The following is a 23,590-nucleotide window of genomic DNA, read 5'->3' as shown; positions in this document are numbered from 1 at the left end:
TAATAACATATATATGTTACAAAATAATGCACTTTTACCATATTGTACATGATTGCTGAAAAGGTTTTAGAGAACCCTCAAAAAAAGGAGAACAGAACAGAACCAGACTGAGGCTTCACCTGATGGAGGAGCGGCCCTGTCTACATACTTAAACCTGATGGAGCTGGTTTGAGGTGAAATGGACAGAAGGTGAAAGAAAAGCAAACACAAGTGCAACACACAAGATGGAGGTATAAGAACATTTAAAACAATGTTAATTTCCATTGTAGAAAAAACGTCATCCTGTTCATCAGCTGGATTTTGTCTTTGCGTGAATTTAACAAAAAAAACAAGACATTTTTTTCGAATTAAGTAAATCGAGAAAATAACTTGAAAACCTGAGGAGCTCTAAACCTTTACATATTTGTCCATCCAAGACTTTTATTAAATGATCCTAGATGAGTCTTTGAGGAGAATCAGAAGTCCTCTGTGTTGTGGTGACAGAGCTGAGACGGATCTTGCTTCTTTCTGCTCCAGAGGAAAGTCTCGGCGGAGAATCATTCTCAGACATCTCCACACTTTCTTTCCAAGCTTGTCACTGATCTCTTTGATCGTCTGCTCCTCTAATCTCTGATTCCTGGCATCTTCCGACCAGTGGCGGCTGGTGACATTTTTTTTGGGGGGGGCGCACTTGGGCGGCGCGGTTTAATAGCCCACCGCAATGAGAAAAAAAAAACTCCGGGGTGCTCCGGGGACCTCCGGTCCGGGACGTCCCCGGGAACGTGCTCCTCCGGGACCGTCTCCGGGACGTCCCCGGGTCCCCGGAGCACCCCGGGGAGGTGCTCCGGTGCGTGCTCCGGTCCCGGTCCCCGGACCGAGAACGGGACGTCCCCGGACACGTCCCGGTCTCCGGAGCACCGGAGGGAGGTGCACCCGGGGAGGTGCACGGTGCTCCGGGAGGTGCTCCGGTCGCGTCCCGGTCGTCCCGGACGTCCCGGTCCCCGGGGAGGTGCTCCGGTGCTCCGGGAGGTGACCGAGACCGGGACGTCCCCGGGGACGGTCCCGGAGGAGCACGTCCCCATGCACGTTAACATGTGGGTAAAAATTTCAGCTGATTATTACTGATCAATAAAACTACACACACGACACAGTAAACAACAATGATTCTATCTGTCCACTGTCTGTCCTCTACCTGTCTCACTCAGTGCTCCGGGACCGGAGCTGCACCTCCGTGCAGATTAAAAGTATCTGCTAACTATGCAGCTCCTGTAGATCAGTGATAAGGTCTCTGATTGGACAGTCCTGTCAGCATGATGTATAAGAAACCCTTTCATTGGCTGTAGGCGCAAGTGAAGTGCGCCCATGGCTCGAACTGTCATCCGCCATTGAGAAGCTGTCCTTGCTCAAATGTTCCTGCCCCTTTTGTTGGCTTCCATAGACTTCCACTTGCCCGGCGCCCACAGGGAGGAGTGGCTTCCACTAGACGAAAAGCAGTATTATTGTCACAGTGAACCTCTACGGACAGGCCTAATCCCCTGCTGTAACCAACTGTTTCCATGATGTTACCTCGGCGTTCGCCAGTGAAGACAAGGTGGGTCTATCGGCGTTTGCGGACCTTAAGGGGGATTTGGAGAACAAAGGAGAGAGCCGCGGGGGGGCTCGCTGAGCCTCGCGGACCGATCGCGACGTGTGATCTAATTAGCATATGAATCGGAGTCCAGCCGCTGGCTAGAACCTCTCTCTACTCACCATTGGAGGAAACCACAGACCCTTGAAACTAATGTCACTCGTGATTGGTTGGTAGAAGTGTTGCTATTGGTCACCTTATGGGTCATTGCAGTGCACACGTGGGGTCACAGCATTCCGCACGTGGGGTAAGCCCCTCCCACACAATATTTATAATAAAAATGTATATATTAATATTTATTATTATTTATAAGTAAGCCTTTACCAAAAGCACTGCAGTTAATTAAAACTAAACATTCATGTGATGCTTGATGTTATAGGTGAACATATTGTACAGGGAACAAATGTGAACAAGGTATATGTGGAGTGAAAGCTTTATTTACATACAGCAAAAATATTGTACAAAAACTCAGATGAGGCTTGAAATGTTTCTCTGCAGCCTCTGGGTCATGACTTCTTTGTGGGACTCTTCTCCAGTGTGTAGACGTCTGTGGTGTGTAGCTGTGAGATCAGTGTAGCTTCCAGTCTTATATGAAGTGTGGGACACAGGTCGGTGCACTCCTGGCTGTGGAAGGATGGATCCATGTCATCTGTCCCGCTTCAATCAGCTGTAAACACATTCAGTAAAATTAGCACAGTTCAATTACAACATACACCTTTACATGTAACTGGAAAATTATTTAATGAATATAACCTTACCCTCTTTCTTCTCCGACAACTCCTCAATGCTGATGTAAGGTCTGGTCGGATCATACTGGCTCATAGTGTGTCTTTGTACGTCATGGACAGGCAGCTGGAAAACAACACATGTAACATGACTTTATTATTAATAAACGGAAATAGCCGCGCTGCATCACCGTTGGAAGATCCACAGCAAAAAAACACCAAAACAATTCATAAACAGTTACTTACATTCAATGGCTTCATTTTCTGCACTTTAAATCCGGACTTTCAGCGTCTCAGCCTAACGCCTCTTTGTTTGTGTGTGTGTGTGCGTGTGTGTGTGTGTGTGTGTGGGGGGGGGGCTGAGGCTGTGAAAACATACAGAAAAAAGTCACGTTGATGAAAAAACTTAACGAGAACAAACTGTTACATCTAAGTAATTCATACATATTTACACATGCACTAGATCTGCTCCAGCACTCGATGCTGTATTCGTATTTAAGCAACTTTCTCGCTATCCCAAAGAGTGGCGGACATGCTTTCAGATGTACCAGTTAGCTTAGTGGTTAGCATGGCGGCTCTAGCTCACCGTAACTCAGGGACTGTGCGCCCGTCTTCTCCGCCTCGACTCGTCCACACCGGGCCCGCGGCTCTGCCTCCACACGCACTCATCTTCTCCTCCAGGGAACAGCGTCGTGTCGACTTCAGCAAGTTATTTACCCCGAAGACAGAGTCACTCGTACGGGACAAGCTAAACACGACCCGCTTCCTGTCTGCGGGACACTCGACGCTGCTGCACGGCGTTTACGAGGCTCTGATTGGACGAGTCCATCAGCTGATGACGCGAGCGGGTGACGTGAGCAGCGGTTAATTCATATGGGATAAGTATTTGACTGAGGCCAGGTTTATTTTTTGTGGTGTTTAGTACATTTACACACATGATTCACGCTGTTCTGTGTTCGTAACCTTATAGTTGAATGCACTTATCGTAAGTCGCTTTGGATAAAAGTGTTGACTGTTTTAATGGAATACTGAGAAAGTTTAATAACAACAATTAGACAATTGAAGTTCAAATTATGAAGGAATTTAAGCTCTATATTGTGTCTCCTTTATATTTAAAATAATAATCAAACTGAGTGGAGATGTATGTTGTATCCAAACAGCCGGCTGCTGTGTTTTGTCACTGTGCAGTCCATGGGGGATTAAATATTACTATTTTTATTATTAAATCATTAAATCAATGAATGTTTCATAGCAATTTTGAAAGTAGTGGTGAAAAGGTACCATTTATAATTCATGGAACAGCTTAGTTTGCCATTGACATGTGAATTTGATGCCAGTATTTTGGGAGGACAGATATTTTTATGGAAAGCCAGTAGAAGTTTGGAGCTTACAGGACACAGATGATCATACCCAGCATCATTTATTTGCTGGTAGAGGTGTGGTTTACACTTCCTCTGTGCATTTAACCAGCACAATTGAAAAAGTGACTGTAATCATGCCACTCTGTACAGTTGTTGAGATTTAGGATTGGATGACAATAAAAATTTGAAATAAAGTGCATTGTTTCATTTCTTTTGACTGCATTGACCTTTGTTCGTGGTATACAATATAATTCATTATAGCACACTTACTTACTTAAGAACAATTTAAAATTTCAGGTTTAATATTTATTTTAAGCCTGGTTTACTCAGCCAGATAGTTTGTTGGTGCCTCTTACACATTGGTGTTATCTGCTCTCAGGGAAACTGATTTGCATTTGTGAAGCTCAGAGCATTGTCATTTGCATGTGAAAGCGTCCTCTAGGAGTTGGAGCAGGGGGGGTCAAATCTCAACAGCTCACAGGCTTGACAACTGCAGGAACCCTGAGCGTTTCCTTTGCTGCCTGCAGATACGTGTGAAAGTCGTTAACCGAAGGATGTGCCAACACTTCTCTGCGACACAGATTGACACAAACGCTTCTTTTCATGCAGTGTTCTCTCTCAGTGATAACGAATGGCAAATATATTACCAAATATAATATATTAAGTGGTTTTTGACAGGGGCTTACGGTCTCCGGCACACATTTAGCGCTTTAAAACAGTACATTTCTTATTAAATTATTTGATATATAATGTTTTTTGACATGTCATTTTTTTTTTTTTTTTTTTTTTTTCATCTCAAAATTGTAGGGTGGGCGGCGCCCCAGCGCCCTGTATGACGAACCGCCACTGCTTCCGACAGCCGACAGGTTCTCAGGTGAAAAATTACACCAGAGTTCACAATGTTTGCTTGAATCCACTTTTTCAGATCCGCTTTCTTAAAGACTGTGTGCCTGTGTGTGAATCACCACTGACACGCAGGCTCAGGGTGAGATGATCTGGAGAGGAAATGCCTGCAGCTCTGTAACTTGGCAGGAAACCAGTACCGCGAACCCCACTCAGTTTCCTGGGAGGCACCAAAGCGTGGAAAAAATCCAGTCGCCTTCAATAACCTTCCATGATCTGTGCATTAGGAAAAAAATGTTCCTCAGGATGACTTGTGCCTCTTAGTACATTTATTTCCACCCATGACATGCTAGCTACCACATGCTTTTTCATAGCTCCACTGACACGACCATATGTGCGCCTGAGAGAGAAAGGAAAGAGATTTTGTCACTTCAGATTCTCGAACCTTTGAAAGAAATTCACGGTTCATTTGCTGCCATTTTTCTTTTTTTTGTGTTTTTATTCCCAAGACCCATCTCTCAGATGAGATATCAGTAGCCACTTTGCAGGATTTCCACCTGAGACTTAGCTCTCACTTCTCTATTCACACGGCCTTAGTGTCTCAGAGTTTGTGGGCCCTGCAGGTTTGTCATGTTCTACACAAGTCATCCCATTTTATCATGTGACAGATATACAGATGTGGTGATATAGATTTTAAAGGGGTCTGTAACTGTATTGTCTGCACCTGGCAGAACTATGGGGTTGCGACATCTTTCATTGGCCGAATCACTCACCTGATCTCAGTGCAGCTTTGTGTTGGAGTTGGTGAAGAGCAGAACAATGTGAAGAGCTGAATGAGGCTCTAGTGGAAGAGAATCACCAGGGAACATTCAAGGAGAGTCTGCTGATGTCTGACGGTCCAACACTTCAAACAGTCACTGACTGCAAAATATTTTTCTACATATTAAATATTCTTGATATCTATACATATTTAATTAGACATTTGATCATTTCACTTTGCTTTTCAAAGTCTTTGCCTTTACTCTCCTCCACGTTGATGAACTAATATATAATTGGAATAATCCCCTGTTACTTAGAGAATAAAAGCATGCTTCAAGAAAACAGTAAAATCTTTAAATGATTGTGTTTAATTAAGTGTTTCATTACAAATACAAAGTGAGGCAAAATGCAAGTGTTCCCAGTGTTCACTTAAAAAAAACATTTGCTCGATCTGGGTAAAACAAACCTTCCCTTTCTATTTGTTGTTTCAGTTGCACGAGTTTAAACTTCAACAGCTCAGACTCTCTTCTCACACAAATACACTCAACTCAAGTGATTCATTTTTATTGATGGTTCTTTTCACAATTGGATGTTCCCTCTTATAACAGGATGTCAATGTCTCCAATGATTTCATCTGTGTAGATTTAAATCAATGTATAAAATCTGAATAATTCAGAAGGCACACGCAAAAACATTACATAAGATTTGGACATACAAATAGGATGTAGGACTCATTTGTAATAGTCCCAACAAACATCTTTCCCTCCTGCTATATTCAAATGAAAGAAGACTGATCAGAAGTAAAAGATAATACATGGGTGTTAAGAGTTCAATGGGGAGCAAGTGTAGTTTTTGAGTAAATTGACGGAATATTAACGTCGGTGATGTAAGACTCTGATAATAACTCACACTTTAATTATGTTTCCTCTCTCTGGTCAAACGCTGCTCAGGAAGTTGGAGCGACTTCAAACACAGAGCAGGTCTGATGTACACATGTTCTCATCTCCACTCACATGTGCTGAAGCTGAACACCTCCCTGACTACCATATTCATATTCAGATATTTCATATGTTAGTACATGACTGTGCCCGGACTGAAATATCTATGTCAACTACTTTTCCACTTGTTTTCATCATGTAGTCACCTGATGATATTCTCTTTTGATGATCCCTACCCTGCTTATTAATAGTTAGGGCCCGAGCACCGAACGGTGGGAGGCCCTATTGAAATTGTAAGGATTATTCTGAGCGTAGTGAATTGGCTTTTTGAGGGCTTCAACATGCTCAAAAATTGTTTAAAGTTTGCAGTACATTAGAAAGTGGTAAAAATTTACGTATTCTGGAGTATTCGGAAATGGGCGTGGCAAAATGGCTCAACAGCGCCACCTGGAACGCAGCCCCTAGGTTTCCGGATAAGCGATCTTCAACAAAATCGGGACAAAGGTGTATCGTAACCAATCATAGAAAAAAGCCTCAAGGAGCATTATGAAAAACGCAACAGGAAGCCCGCCATTTTTGATATAGTGGCCAATTTGGCCATATTCCACATTTTTTCTTTGACAAAATTGTTGTAGGGCTTTCATCAGATCAACTTAAAATTTAGGTGAGTGTCATCACAACAAGATGGAGATCTAAACTTGCTCGAATTTTAACTTTTCGTCACACTGTGCTACTGTGATGTGGCGTCAAAGTTTGGTTACACGCCATCAAACACATCTGCTCTCGTCACGACAAGGTGATGAAGATGTTCTGCCGCACTGATCAGCAGTGTATCTGTTATCTCTGCTCTGTGGAGGAACATAAAGACCACGACACAGTGTCAGCTGCAGCAGAAAGGACTGAGAGGCAGACAGAGCTCGGGCTGAGGAGACAAACAATCCAGCAGAGAGTCCAGGACACAGAGAAAGACGTGAAGCTGCTTCAACAGGAGCAGGAGGCCGTCAATGGCTCTGCTGTTAAAGCAGTTGAGGACAGTGAGGAGATCTTCATTGACCTGATCCCTCTGCTGGAGGAAAGAAGCTTTGATGTGGAGCAGCAGATCAGATCCCTGCAGGAAACTGAGGTTAGTCAAGTCAGAGAGCTTCAGGAGAGACTGGAGCAGGAGATCACTAAGCTGAAGAGGAAAGACCATGAACTGAAGCAGCTCTCAGACACAAAGGATCACAACCAGCTTTTACACAACTTCCCCTCACTGTCACCACTCAGTGAATCTACACACTCATCCAGCATCAGGATCTGTCCTCTGAGGAACTTTGATGACGTGACAGCAGCTGTGTCACATGTCAGAGGTCGACTACAGGACATTCTGAGTGGGACAGAGACAGAGATTTTACAGATTGTGTCTCAAGTGGATGTTTTACTGCGGCAACCAGAGGCAGAGACCAGAGCTGACTTCTAAAGATATTCACAGGAAATCACACTGGATCCAAAAACAGCACACAGACTGTTATTATCTGAGGAAAACAGAAAAAGTAACATGTATGAGTGAAGATCAGTCTTATTCTGATCACCCAGACAGTTTTACTTTCATGCCTCAGGTCCTGAGTAGAGAGAGTCTGACTGGACGTTGTTACTGGGAGGTGGAGGTGGAGGTGGGGGAGGGAGGGTCAGTTGGTGTAACAGTCACATACAAGAATATCAGCAGAGCAGGAGGCTTACTTGAATTTGGATTTGGATTAAATGATAAATCTTGGATGTTATATCTTCATGTAAACAGTTATATCTTTCGTTACCACAGCATCAGGACTCGAGTGTCAGGTCCTGTGTCCTCCATAGTAGGAGTACCTGGATCACAGTGCAGGTGTTCTGTCCTTCTACAGCGTCTCTGACACCATGACTCTCCTCCACAGAGTCTCCACATTCACTCAGCCTCTCTATGCTGGAGTTAGGTTTTGTTGTTATTCTGAAGCCACAGCTGAGTTCTGTAAACTCAAATAGACTCGAGTCATTAAAAGCAGTGATTTGGATTCTGTGTGTAAATCTTTAACTTCTTTTGTCTACATGTTTGTTGATCAAAGTTCGTCGTGGTGACGTTTCTGCTCCGCACAGAGATCAGCTGTCAATCAAACACCGACCTTCCTTTATCACACATATTAAGTTCTCACTTTGTAAAGACAGAAATCTATAATGACACTTACATGAATGTGTTTGAAAGAACTAATGTTGCTGTGGTTTTCTCATTAGAACCCGAGCACCGAGCGGTGGGAGGCCCTATTGTATTTTGAAGGATTTGCATTTCCATTTGGGGCTTTTTCAGGGCGAAATTGCTGTAACTTCGGTTTTCGTGGTTCACCCACAAACTACATGCGTGTAGCAACAGCCCCAAGTTGTGGTAACATTGTCCAATTGACACAAAATTGCTCACGCTACATCAGAGCGTCTACTTGAGCAGATCTATATGTCTGTGCGTAAGAATAGTGATGGCGCCACCTACTGGCAACAGGAAGTAAGCTTTGTTTTACAACTATCATTCAATTTACATTAAATAGTTAGTTAGATAGTTTGTTTTTATATTTACAAAAAGAGTACAGCCCTTCTTAATTTTCCCAACAGCATCTGTGCTTGTCACAACCGTGAAGCATAAGAAAAGCAAACAAGGTATAAAACAGGAGATGTATCGTTATGACATGTGCGTTAGTCATGTTCTCGCAGAGGAGTTTTTCTCTGGTAAATTGAGTCGACAAGATACGCTGACATCTTGGTCATGTGTTTCCAGCAGGGAGAGCAAACCCCCCCCCTCCGGTGTCAGACTTGCTTTCTGCAAGATTAAGACTCAAGGCCGGTGGGGCTGATGTCACTGCTGGATGTGAACTGACAGCCACATGTGACACACACAGTAAGTAGTGGTGCAATTTCTGATTCAAGCAACTGCTTTTTAAAAAAGTGTTTTAAGTGAAGGACACACTTCTCCAATTGTTTGTGTTAGTAAGTGAACAAATCCAGATAGATTGACTCTGAACATCCTACCACTTCTCCAAAACTTTATGATCAAATATCTGCAGGACATTCACATGCACCTTGTGTGTATCTACAATGTGAATAAATTGTGATATTTTAAACTTTGATTAAAACATAATGGTATTCGTAGAGGAGCAAACATTTTCTGGGAATTCGTCCCAGATATATACATACAAATTGCGTGCTGCTCCATGTTTACTGTAGCTTTGGAACAGGAAGCAGACGTGTCCCAGATGGTCTGAGATGAATGGAAACATGGCGCTACAAGAAAATGTATTTAAACACAGGAAGCCAGTTTAAAAATCTGAGAACTGGAACGAACGATGTCATAATAGAGACATAACAATATGTCTTGTTCGGTGATGTGATTGAAATCCTGAAAAACAGATTTTTGGGGGCAAGGAGATGTTAAGCTGTTGACAAACAACCTTATTAATGACACCATAGAGGTTTAATACTTGCTGCATCAGGGTAAGTGGGTATAAGTGTCAAATATTTGCTTGAAAATGTGATTTGAGATTTGGAGGGACGGCGGAGCAGCGACATGTGAAGACGTGTCTTGGTGGGCTCTGCTTAGATTGAACATTTACTTAATATTCCTCCTCTCCTTCTTGTCCTTTCCGGTGCGAAAGTGTCTCTAAAGTGCCAGGTCCCTCGAATTAGTCGTTTTTTATTTATTTCTAAGCTGCTCAGAATGCCTAAATGTCAAAAGCCGAAGTCAGGTCCGACGCCACGGACTCGCCTGATGTTGATCCGACCGCGGAAGCAAGTTCAGGGCCGGGTCTCGGGGCAATCATGGCGGCCATTAAGCAGTCGGAGCGGAGTGTGCTCACAAAGATCGAATCGTCTGTGACAGCGGCTGCAGATAAACTGCACAAGGAAATAGACAGCTTGGCAAGTGACTTAAAGAAAGAAATCCTGAAGGTGCGCGCAGAGTTTACGAGGGTGACGGAAGAAATTCGGAAAGAAAACGCCACATTCTCAACTCGCATTGGTGATCTCGAGGAGGAAGCTAATGTTCAGGCTAACCGAGTTATTGCACTTGAAGCTAAAGTTAATACGCTGTCTACACAAGTCGTCCGGCTGACAGATAAGACCGATGATTTGGAGTCCCGGCAGCGGCGAGATAACTGCAGGCTGATTGGAGTGGAAGAGGGACTCGGAAACATCCGACCGGAGAGTGCCGTTGCCAAATTGCTGAAGGAAGCGCTGGCCCTCGACTACACGCCGATGCTCGACCGTGCGCACCGGGGCCTGCAGCCGCGACCAAAGGATGGGGATGCCCCGAGGCCAATAATCATCAAGTTCCACTACTTTCAGGAGAAAGTGGATATTCTTCGAAAGGCCATGGGTGCAAGTCCCATCACCCACAAAGGCAAGCGTTTCTACATCTACCCAGATTACTCAGCCGCCGTCAGAAAAAAGAGGGCCGCTTTCACCGAGGTGAGGGGATTGCTTCGCCGGTGTGCGGGCGTGAAGTACGGTCTCCTTTTTCCAGCCACACTGAAGATGACAGGCCCAGCTGGCGAGCGGGGATCTTTCGACGACCCGGTCAAGGCAAAGCACTACATCGAGACCAATCTGCACCCACGGGAGATGGAGGGAGAGTGAGAGTTAATTCACGGGGCCATAACAGGTATCATATGCTGCGTGTTAATATTGCACTAGTCTGCACATGCTGAGTTTTTTTTTTTTTGTTGACTGATGGTCGTCACCACACTGCAGTTGGATGCATTTTATGTTTGGACTATGGACAAGTTTAAGTGACATCTTTCAGTCATCTGAGGAATATAAATGAAAATGTAAAAAATTTGTTTAATTCACCCACCACAAGTAGTACTAATTCTAGTTGATTTTACTCTCTTTTTTTTCTGGTGGGGTAATCTTCCAACTGTAAATGTTAAGAACCTTATCAGCCTGTGAACAAATGGTGCCAGCACACACGCGGCAAGAATAGTATCGAGAAGAAAGCCCTTTTACATTTTGTTCTGCCTTTGCAGAGTTCATGCAAGAGTTTAAGTTAGTGTAGACGTGTTATATGCTTAGAAGAGAGAGGAGAGTTTTCAGGGCAGTCTCAGGTTTAAGGAAGACCAGCCCGGGAGTCCAGGATGGTAAGGGGTTTATATATGTCTATTTGTTTGTTTTTGTCCGTTTTCTTTTGGTTTCATTTGTGGTTTATGGTTTGACTCAAACATGCACTAAAGTACTCAGATATAGCCAACATGCAGGACCGGTTCACTACAGACTGTTGCTCTATGATTCTGAATAATGCAAATAATCAACAAGGAGCAATTTCGTTCATTAGCTGGAACGTCAAAGGCCTGAATAACATGGTTAAACGGAGCAAAATATTTAGTCATCTGAAATCACTAAAACCTGATGTAATATTGCTACAGGAGACACATTTAAATATTAATTCCCAAAAAAGACTAAGTTGTAAATGGATTGGACAAATATATCATTCACGTTTTAATTACAAAGCCAGGGGAACAGCATTCCTGATTAGAAAGGGGATCCCATTTGAACACTCTGAAGTAATATCAGATGCTAATGGCAGATATATTATTGTAGTGGGCAAGCTATTTAATACACCAGTAATATTGGCTAACATTTATGGACCAAACTGGGACAATGCACAATTCTTTCTTAATTTTTTTTCAACTCTTCCGGACCTTCCTACAAGTTAATTTTAGGTGGAGACTTCAACTGCGTCCTTCATACCCAGCTAGACAGGTCAAGTGTAAGGGCAAATAATACTCTCTCATCAGCCGCAGTGGTTATTAATTCCCTCCTCTACTCTTATGGCTTATCAGACCCCTGGCGGACAAAAAATCCAACTACGAAGCAATTCTCCTTCTTTTCCTCCGTTCATCATAGTTATTCCAGGATTGATTATTTCATTGTCGATAACCAGCTACTCCCCTTAATTTCCAGCAGTAAATATCACAGTATAGTGCTATCAGACCACAGCCCAGTACAGATGGATCTAGTTTTTCCAGCCAATGTAGCGCCTCAACGAACTTGGCGGCTTGACCCCCAGCTACTTTTATGTACACATTTTAGAACATTTCTCAACAATCAGATTGACTTCTTTTTGGAAATTAATGATACTCAGGATGTTTCAAGGTGAATTTTATGGGAGTCTATGAAAGCCTATATTAGGGGCCAAGTTATCTCTTATGTGGCACATAGGAATAAGGAGCGTTCCAAACAACTTAAAGAGCTTGCTGACAAAATTGCAGATATTGATAGGCGTTATGCTCTTTCGCCTACACCAGATCTTTTTAAGGAGAAATTACTGTTGCAAACTGAATTCAATAAGCTTATGACATGGAAAGCCGAGAAAAATATTTTTAAATCCAGACAGGTATATTATGAGCATGGAGATAAAGCGGGGAGACTCCTTGCACTTCAACTTAAACAGCAGTCAACTGCACAAATTATCCCAGGAGTTAATACAGGCGCTGACTCGATATCTCGCAGTCCCAGAGTCATTAATGACCAGTTTAAGCAATATTATTCTACTCTATATCAGTCAGAGGTAGATGGTAGCTCATCTGAGATTTACTCGTTTCTTGATTCTCTTGATACCCCAAGGCTTTCTCCAGATGCTCAGTCATCTCTAGAGCAGCCATTGTCGCTTGAGGAAATAACGAGTGCCATCAGATTGTCTCGAACAGGAAGGGCGCCAGGTCCGGACGGATTCCCCACAGAGTTTTACAAGGAATTTTCTTCAAAACTCGCACCTATTCTGAAATCAGTCTATGATGAATCTTTGGCTAATGGAAGATTGACGCAAACGCTTACCCAGGCCACAATTTCAGTTTTACTAAAAAAATATAAGGATCCTGTACAGTGTAGCTCACATAGGCCAATAAGTCTTTTGTGCTGTGATTATAAAATTTTAACTAAAACTCTTGCAAAACGATTAGACCCTGTTATTCCTACCATTATTAATGAGGACCAAACAGGCTTCATTCCTGGGCGGCAATCATTTTTTAATGTGAGAAGATTATTTAATGTGTTATTTTCCCCCCATTCAACAGTACAACCTGAAGTTATTCTAAGCCTTGACGCTGAAAAGGCGTTTGACAGAATTGAATGGACCTATCTTTTCGCAGCTTTAGAAAAATTTGGAATGGGGCCAACTTTTTGTAAGTGGATCAAAGTCCTATATTCAACACCCATGGCGGCAGTCAGGACAAATGGCCTGATTTCGGAATATTTTCCGCTCCACAGAGGTACAAGACAGGGTTGCTGTCTGTCGCCTTTTCTATTTGATATTGCGATAGAACCACTGGCGATTGCTATTAGATCAGATGACAGGATAAAAGGTATATCCAGGGGTGAAACAAACCATAAAACTTTGCTTTATGCTGATGATCTGCTTTTGCAAATATCAGACCCAACTGAGAGCATACCCTACCTTCTCCACTGGTTGCAAAAATTCAGTAGCATATCGGGGTATAAAGTTAATTTGTCAAAATCTTTATTATTTCCACTGAATAATCTGGCAAAACAGACCACTTATGAAAATTTGCCTTTTAAAATTGAAAATGACAAATTTACTTATCTGGGAATAGAAATAGCAGGTTCAATTAAAGCTATTTTTCAGTATAACTTTAGGTCGATTTTGGACCGTACCAAAACTGATTTGGATAGGTGGTCAAATCTCCCACTCTCATTGGCAGGGCGGATAAATGTAGTGAAGATGACTGTAATGCCCAGGTTTCTTTATTTATTCCAAATGATTCCCATTTTTCTCCCAAAATCCTACTTTGCTAGGCTGGATCGCTTTATTTCTGTGTTCATATGGAATAAAAAACCTGCACGTATAAAGAAGGCAAGCCTGGAGAGAGTGAAATCTGATGGTGGTTTGGGTTTACCTAATTTTTTATTTTACTATTGGGCAGCTAATATTGTCAAGCTGACACATTGGATTACCATGTTCGCAGATAAGGAGGGTCCGGTCTGGACTGATATGGAACTGGGAGCTACACTCCCAGTTTCTCCGATTTCGGTCCTAACTGCCCCTCTCACAGTAAATATCAAAGCACCTGGACTGAACTCAAATTTGGTGGTCCAAAATTCGATTAAGATCTGGCGTCAGTTCAGAAAACATTTTAATTTGACAAATATATGTAGCTTCTCTCCAATAATGTTTAATTATCTTTTTGCACCATCTCAAATAGATCAGGCATTTGCAGTTTGGCACAGAAGGGGCTTGGTCTACTTTCAGGATCTCTTTACCGATGATGGCTTTGCATCATTTAAATTTTTATGTGAAGATCATAATCTACCAAAGTCTCATTACTTCAGATATCTTCAGGCTCGAAGTTTTGCCTCTAAGTTTTTCCCGGGGTACCCATCCCCACCCTCTAAAGATTTACTGTATTCAGTGCTCAATGTTAATCCACTCAATAAAGGAGCAATATCAAAAATATATGCTTTAATTCTGGATGGCTGCCCTCATTCGTGGGACAAAATTAAGGCAGCATGGGAGGGAGAGGTTGGAGAAGTAATACCAGAAGACACCTGGAAAAATACCATACAGCGTATACACACATCATCTTTCTGTATCAGACATGGCTTGATTCAATTTAAGGTTGTCCACAGGTTGCATTATTCTAACGATAGACTGTCTAAATTATACCCTAATGTTACACCAAACTGTCCTAGATGTCAATATTCTCCTGTTTCTTTAGGACACATGTTTTGGTCATGTCCATCTTTGTATGGCTTCTGGTCCTCAGTCTTCCAATCACTCTCAGCAATATCTGGCAAAACACTGCAGCCTGACCCTTTGATAGCTATCTTTGGTGTAGTAAGGGAGGAGCTAAAGCTGTCCCGTCTCCATAAAAATGCAATTGCCTTTGCATCATTGCATGCCCGACGTCTGATTCTGCTGAATTGGAAGGGGAAGAATCCTCCTGCCTATATTCATTGGATTAGAGAGGTGATGTTGGGATTGGCTCTGGAAAAAATTAGATATACAGTACACGGGTCGGAGGTTAAATACGACAGAACCTGGTCACAGTTCATGACACATATCAAGAGTTTGCCTTTTGCCTGAATCCTTGTTCTTATTTAATATGTATTTATCTTTCCCTCTTTCCTTCTCTGATTGCCTTCCTAGTCTTCTCAATGCTTATATTCTGACTGTTGGGAATTTTTTCTTATGTTAAAGGTCCTGGATGTTGGTGTTATGAACATAATGATCAACATAGATTGGTTTGAGTCTTTTCTTTAAATTTATTTATTTATTATTATTATTATTATTAATTTATTTATTTATTTATTTATTTATTTATTTATTTATTTATTTATTTATTTATTTATTTATTTATTTATTTATTTATTTATTTATTTATTTTTTCCTTTGGCCTGTCTCCTTTTTGTATCTGTCTATATTTGCTTTCTTCTTTTGGTGTTCTGTCTGTCAGTGTGATACGTGAGTGTTTTTGTGGATTTATTTGTTGGGATGCCATCTGGTTGGGGTGGGGGGCGGGGGGCGGGTGCGCAACTTTTGTAAGAAATGCATAATTAATGATGTAAATGTTTTCAACATGGAAAAATGATAAATAAAGTTGTAAAAAAAAAAAAAAAAAATGTGATTTGATGATGTTTTTGGAAAACCCTGCAGGTATCAAGGCAGCAGGAGGTTCTGTGATTGAGAGGGTCAATATGGGTCAGCTATGACTTGGATGTAAGGACAATATGAATCCTAAAGCTGATACGTTGGAATCATAGACTATTTATAAAGATGGACGTGGAATCCGGGTTTAAAAGTGACGCCAATACAGGAGGGCCTAAAACCTGTATTATCTCAATAGACCAGCAGAGGGCGACTCCTCTGGTTGGCGAAATAAGTAAATTTGTATTCTATAAGAAAACTTCAATACAAAGTAAAAATGTTCCCTGGGACTTTATAATCTCGAGTTTCAGGTAGTTTGCAGGTGTGGGTGGGTGTGCAGTGACCTGGATTTCTCAGTCAGTCTCCAACAATATGGTTATTTCTTGTTTAAAAAGCCAAGATGCTGCTTATTAAAATTCCAAACTCAAGGCTTAGAAGCAGCAGCAGCTCACAAACACGTGGGTGATGTCGCAGCTGGTTTCCTCTTGCCCTGACGTCTTGTCTTATTTTCTGAATGATGGCAGCTTTCTTCGAGGTGTCTGATTGTTAAACAATTCACTCTATAGCTTAACTCCTTAAATGTAAGTTTTCTCAGTAACAACTGCAACACTCTTCACACGGTCGGACCAAGTTTGATTCTAACACTGAATACGGGAGATTGTGAGAGTGGATCTTGATCGTGGAGGCAGCCGATCACAACAAGTGATCACAACAAGACTGCTTGATATACAATAGGCCTGCTCACATATTCTACCATGACTGCGATTGACTTTCCTGCTGTCACATCCACTTCTGTCTGACTGAGCTTCATTAATGGCTGCAGTTGTAATGTCAGGGGGGCTGTGGTTCTCCTTGGGCTGTCCACCAGATGTCCGGTGTCGGATTTGCCTGAGCTGAAACCATATACATTCTTTTGTCAAAACACAGCTGAGCCTTGATCCCAGCCTCACGAAGCTGTTGCATGGCCACAGACCTTTTGTGATGTTTAGGTAAAGAATAAAGGTTTTGGGTTGAAAATGGTTGAAGTGATAAGGATTGCTTTATATCAATTTTAAAGTCACTTTTTTAAAAATAAAAACCACCAAAAAAACAAAGATGATAGTGGTTGAAAGCCTCAAACACGACCCTAAAAATTTTCCACATTTTCCACATTGGGCTTTTTGAAAGGTTTCTGAAAAGATGTCTGGAATTCATTGAGGCGCTTTTTCTGTCAGATAATTGCCCCCTTTGGCCAGAAAGGCTTTTTTCCCCCTTGTACTGTTGTCGAGCCTGAAAAATCTGATGTGACAGAAATTATTGTTTTCACTAATGGATTTTCTCTCTTTTTTTACGGTTCATTTGGGGATAAGTTGGAAAGTTGTATTTGTTACTATCTACAGTATGTTGTCCTCCCTGATCCCATTCGAATTCAGGACATCTACTGTTCTTTATCTCTTTCAATGTTTAGTTTCTGGACTGCATATGTTTTAACTCCAGCTGATCAAGTTTTTGTTGGAGAGCTTCTCCGACCTCTCTCTACAACATGCTAATACCCCTCCTATAAATAAACACAGATGTACAATTTGTCCTCACTTGACTTCGGCAGAATAACAAAAGCAAACTGTGAAGCACACCCTGTGAAGAGGAGTGAACATACATACCATTGTCACGGGGGCAAATCCTTTGGTGTATCAGCATCGCAGGAAGCCCTATGGCCAACGACTGTCCAAACAGATGAAATCAAATCAAATCCCTCGCTTCAAGATTAACAGTGTCTGCTTCTCTTTTCTTTTCAGCAGCAGCTCAGCTTTAAAATGACAGGTCTCAGGCACCTTGGTCCAACGGGTTGAGTGAATCCCAGCTCAGGGTGAATTGAGTTTACCCCAAGGGGCGAGCGGGCGAGAGAGAGAGAGAGAGAGAGAGAGAGAGAGAGAGAGAGAGAGAGAGAGAGAGAGAGAGAGAGAGAGAGAGAGAGAGAGAGAGAGAGAGAGAGAGAGAGAGAGAGAGAGAGAGAGAGAGAGAGAGAGAGTGTGTCTGCCAGCCAACCATCCTTTAAATTTGTGGGTCAGTGGTTGAGGTTAAAGTTAGGGTCAAGGTCAATGTTGCGTTAGGGTTATTGTAAGCAATTAGTGGTTATTATGAACCATAGTAAGTGTGTGTGTTTGTGTGTGTGTGTTTGTGTGTGTGTGTGTGTATGTGTGTTGGTGCACAAACGTGAGTGTGCGTATGTGTTTCGGTACTTCTTCCTAACTGTTAGGTAAGAGCGATTGTAGCAACCTAATAATAATAACAATTAAAACAACAATAACAACAACAAAACCACCACCACCACCAATAATAATAATAATAATAATAATAATAATAATAATAATAATAATAATAATAAATATCGATTTTTGTGAAGACTGGTCAATGTGAACACGTTCCAGGGGTCTCGGGGGGCACCGTTGAGCCAATTTGCGATGCCCATTGAAAATTCCTTCAGAATACGTACATTTTCACCACTTTCTAACTTTCTGCAAATTTTGGTATTTGAGCATGATAAAGCCCTCAAAAAGCCAATTCATTTGCCAGAATAATAATAATAATAATAATAATAATAATAATAATAATAATAATAATAATAATAATAATAATAATAATAATAATAATAATAATAATAATAATAATCCTTACAATTTCAATAGGGCCTCATCTGACCTTTGATCAGTGCTCGGGCCCTAATAATAATAATAATAATAATTGTTGAATACATTTTAACAGCAGATTTATGTGAGTGTCTCCTCATCGCAACGATGAATACTGGAGACTTAGTCATAATAATTATCACATTTTTATCATAGAACCGACCGGAAACGAGGGAGCCACCGTGCGGAACTGTTTATCCGCCCGCGTGTATACCCGGACGACAATGAGGAACGGCACGCACCGCACTTCCGTTGCCCATGACGCCGGATCCAAGTTGTGACAGCTGAGTGTCCATGTCAGTGCGAGTCCCACGGGAGCCTCCAGGTCCTGCGTGTGTGTGAGACAGATCCACACACACCCTATAACCCTAACCCGGCTCCAGACGGCGCCTCGAACCCAGGAGGGCGGGTTGATGATGGTGTAGCACGGAGCGCTATCCCTGAGACAGCAGGTAAAGACACACACAGAACAACACTGAGGTGGACTGAGATCACGTCCAGCGAGGGGACTTTTATACAAGACAACCCGAACTCGTGTCCCCTGCCGGCGGAGACAAGCTGGTCCACCTGCGGGAGGAACGAGCCCTGAGCCGGGACCGGGTTCCAGCTCAGGGACCGGGTCTAGCTAGCTGTGGTTAGCGGGGTTAGCGGTTTGTTGTGACGGTTAGTAACTGCTCAGAAACTCACAGACACACAAGTATCTACACTAAGTGTGAGTCCTCCTGAGTGTTGTTGACTACCACAACAGGTCTGACACTCAGGGCTGCACACACATACATACATACGCACACACGCACACACACACACACAAACACACAAACACACAAACACACACACACAAGTATCTACACTAAGTGTGAGTCCTGAGTGTTGATGAGTACCACAACAGGTCTGACACTCAGGGCTACACACACACACACCCACACACACACACACACACACACACACACACACACACAGACACACACACACAGACACACACACACACACACACACACAGACACACAGACACAGACACACACACACACACACACACACACACACACACACACACACACACACACACACACACACACACACACAGGAGGTGGATGTTAGCTGATGTCACTTACTTGTGAGGTACAAAGATCATTGCACAATCGTGCTGCACCCATTTGACTGAACAGCTGAGCTCACTCCCTATGTTGTGTTGTCGATAATCATGTGTATAATGAGATGGACGCCTGTGAGGTCATATCAGGGAGTGTTTTGTGTAATTGCACAACACACGATCAAGTTGTGTGTTTGTCACTCTTAGTAAAATCCAGGTAGCCTGTGTGTCAGCCAGCGACTGCAGTGACTGACAGCCGGGGCAGGTGGGCTGTTGAGTCAGTCGAGTGTTACCTGATACCTTCCCGCTCGGCCCCCCTGCTGTGGCCCAACTCGAGCCCCTGCAGCGCTCAGACTGGACACACAAAGACACAGCAGGGAAGTGCTCCTGTAGAGAGACAGGGGCTAAAAGACATTTGGAATAAACTGCATTTACAAGTAAACAGGGAAGTTCTGGATCAGGAGTAACCTCAACAAACTGCAAGGTCAGTGGTTTGATCCCTGAGCTCTTCCACCGCTCTACGCACATCCAAGTGTCCCTTGGCCAGACGCTGAACCCCAAATTAACTCTGATAGCCGTGGCAGTAAAAAAGTGCTATATATAGAAGCACTATATGAATGAGTGAATGTGATTATGAAGCACTTTGAGTGGAGACTGGACTAGAATGCATCAGAAGCTCTCACTCCACCTGGTGAATAAAAGCAAAGACGCAGATCCATCTATTAGCAACACTGCTTATCCTATTGAGGGTTGCAGGGGGGGGGTTGCTAGTGCAAATCCCAGCTGACATTGGGCTAGAGGAGTGGGACACCCTGGACAGGTCAGCAGAGACAAACAACCATTTACTCCCATGGGCAATTTAGATTGGGCAAAAAAATGCATGTCTTTGGACTATTGAAGGAAGTAAAGATTAAAGGTTTGCATCTATGAACCCAACAGTGTCATAACATAGTTAATGACTTCCTACTGGAGCAGCATTAATAGGGAAGTTGGCAGGAGCATGGGGTTGAAGTACCTTTTTGTTTTCCTGCTACTTTGCTGTTGCTGCAGGTCGGTTGAATATTATTTATCAGAAACGCCACTAATGCTATCAGTGGAGCTTCAGTGCAAACTCACTCTTTCTACAAATAAAAGAGTGGGTTGAAGATAAAATGAATCTTTAACCAAATGCATCGTTTTTGGCTTCTTGATGTGAAGCACTCATCACTTCTCTGTGTCAAACCCATTAAACTCTTAAGTTCTGTTCTTTTATCTCTTCACTGAAGACTGAATATGTGTCGGCTGAAAAAAAGTGAAAATATCTGTTATTTCTAAGCAGAATTGAGCTTTGGCCATGAATATGATTTATCTCTTAACACTCCTCCGTTTCTTTATCATATATCCTATTTATATCTGCAGCCTGGAGATATCATTAGTATCTCACATAGATGACACATATGGTTGTGTTCAACAGTTAAATTTAAATTTGCCAGTATTAGGTATTTCTGTATCATATTCACCTGTAGCTGCAGTAAAGAAACACATTTTTCTCCTCTTTTCTGCCATATGATAAAATGAGCTAACGTTCTCCTCATGCTCTGTGTGACTGTCAGGACTTTGAGCAGCAGTGTAGCAGCGTGGGGCAGACCGAGGCAGACCACAACGGCGTAGCCATGCTAACACTGGCCAGTAAACTGAAGAGGGAGGATGGAGGAAAGACGGGACGTGCCTCTGGAGCCTCCGACTCCACCCACAGAATCTCCATCAGAGACCGCCTCCTTACCAAAGGTACACGGTATTCATTTCTTTACCGCCTATACCTTGACGGTTGCAGGGTTAGTCCCAGCTGCGCACAAGAACTTTGTCGGACATGAATTCATTTTTTATCAATTCTTCAGGTTCCTCTACTGTGTTCCAGGTTGCTTTTTCTTTTTACAGTGTGTGCATTTACTCCCATGTTTAAATCCAGTGTGATTAAGGTTACAGCTTCATGCAAGAGTTTGTATAATTTATAAAGAGCACAGGCCTTATTTTTAAAACACTGGGTAGTCCACCTTGAAATGTGCATACGTGAACCTGCCCCAAAGTTCGCCCTCAACAGGCCTACATTCAATCATAAATTGTAAATGCCAAGCACACCATGAATATTCAATTATCCTGCTGACCAATGGGTTTCTATGGTGAATGAGAAGAAGAAGAGCAACTCTGTGACACTGACATCGAGCTGTTTGTGAGTGAGGAGGAGGTGAAGAAAGACAGATTGTTTGGTGGCCACAGCAGTGAGTGTGACTAATAAATAAAACACACTGATCCACTGCTGCTGCAGATAAACAGTGAGTGAGAGTGAGAACGATAGAAAGAACGAGGCCTGGAATAAGAAACAATCTAATTCAAAGGGGGAGACAAAAAAAAGAATCACTTCACACTGTCAGAATGTGATGGGACTTGTTGTATCGCTGTTCATAAGTTAATCAACCAAAACTGTAGGATTATTAAATTCAGAGACAGCTGTGACATTCAATCACCTTCAAAAACATTGTGAGATAGAGTCTTGATAAACAAGTATAATACAGACATTTTAGAACATGTGTGGTCATGAAAAATTTGTTTTCATAAACATGTGTATGAACCCAGAATTTGCCATCAAGTATGACACTAGTATTTATAATCAGAGTAGATTCAGTGTTGCTTTCTCCACCACTGGTGCAACATCCTCTACAACTCAATGTGAATGTAGTTGGACACAATCTTACAAACAGACACCAGCATAATACTGTCCAGTTTAACATTTAAGTGACTTTTTTCCTTCTTGCATTACTATTGCCTTGTGTAAGTGATTTTATCCGTGCGATTCCGACTAGATTTTATTAGTCTGTTTGTTTTGGTGCCCCCAAGGGGGATAATCACAAAGTCAAGTGGGCTGGCTTGAATCCCAAACTGTCTATTGATCAAGCTGAGGCTGAGAAGCTTTATTTCTTTAACCCATTCTGCTAAAACCAGATCTGCTCCACAATAAGAACTTTATTAATGCATCCATTTCCTGCTCCTACCGAAGGAGCGTGTTTGTTTTATCATCTTCGTCTTTTTTAACAAATCAAATCTTTCTGATCACTATAGCTTTTATAGAATTTATAACAAAACGTGAAAAAGTAAAGTGTGTCTGAGTGCGTTGCCACGGCTCCTCCCTCAATCATGGTTGTCCTTTTCTCTCAACAGAAGTTGCAGAACTTGAATCCAATCTCCCCAGTAAGTACAACACACACCTCCGTGCACTGCAGCAACTGAGTGAGCTGTCAGACTCTGTTGTTCTGTCTCCTCCTCCCTGTGCTTATATTCACATTTATTCAGCTCCACATCTTACATCTTATAGTGTTACAGCTGAGTTACTGAATTTATATATCATACTTTATTACAGTGCTCTGGTGTAGGTCATTTTTAACAGTTATTAAAACTGTATTACAGTAACATAAAGCTCTTTGGCCTGAATCTGATTATTTTTAGCAGTAAATGTGTCAGTTTTTTTCCAATTTTAATATTTAAAAATGTTTGTTGATTGAATGTTTTTAGAAGTTTGTACACATCAAGATATTTATTAAAGTAAGGTCAGTCTAAATTATTCACACAATTATTTACACAGTAGAGAACCTTCTCTAAAGCATAACTTCTTCAGTTTTTAATTTTTATCCAGACCCACCAGCTCTGCTGCATTAATGTTGCTGTAAAATTCTGGAAACGAGCCATAGTCTTTAATATTATAATCACACAGGCTCTGGGGCCTTGACAGCTTTCATGCTTGTCATACTTGTCAAACACGTCCTGGGAAAGATTTGTTCCAACAAACTTCACTCTCAACTTTAGCTGGCTCCTGCTTTTGAGATTAACACCGCAGAATATCAGCTCTTCATTAGTCAGTGATCAGGTTATTGTTATGCATGAGAGCAGAATCCATCATTACTGCTTTGGCTGCTTGT

The 23,590-nt window shown here is 42.2% G+C and overlaps 1 protein-coding gene and 1 long non-coding RNA gene across 2 annotated transcripts in view; one reads left to right on the top strand and one right to left on the bottom strand.

Moving 5' to 3' along the window:
* Window positions 1–2,025: 2,025 nt before the first annotated feature.
* On the bottom strand, window positions 2,026–3,312 carry LOC133021798 (uncharacterized). Its single transcript, XR_009682984.1, has 4 exons — window positions 2,918–3,312; window positions 2,578–2,696; window positions 2,365–2,458; window positions 2,026–2,273 (listed from the first exon to the last, which is right to left on the bottom strand). It is a non-coding gene; the product is annotated as an uncharacterized LOC133021798 (long non-coding RNA).
* A 15,501-nt stretch (window positions 3,313–18,813) lies between these two features.
* ube2f (ubiquitin-conjugating enzyme E2F (putative)) overlaps window positions 18,814–23,590 on the top strand; it is a 29,321-nt gene continuing 24,544 nt past the window's right edge. Inside the window, exons 1-3 of the mRNA XM_061088355.1 lie at window positions 18,814–19,002; window positions 21,233–21,407; window positions 22,836–22,865. Coding sequence (XP_060944338.1) covers window positions 21,293–21,407; window positions 22,836–22,865 — 145 coding nt within the window. The 5' untranslated portion in view covers window positions 18,814–19,002; window positions 21,233–21,292. The remainder of the gene's footprint in view (window positions 19,003–21,232; window positions 21,408–22,835; window positions 22,866–23,590) is intronic.

This window comes from Limanda limanda, chromosome 16, assembly GCF_963576545.1.
Source record: "Limanda limanda chromosome 16, fLimLim1.1, whole genome shotgun sequence".
Lineage (NCBI taxonomy): Eukaryota > Metazoa > Chordata > Actinopteri > Pleuronectiformes > Pleuronectidae > Limanda > Limanda limanda.
This window is presented reverse-complemented; position numbering and strand designations above follow the sequence as displayed.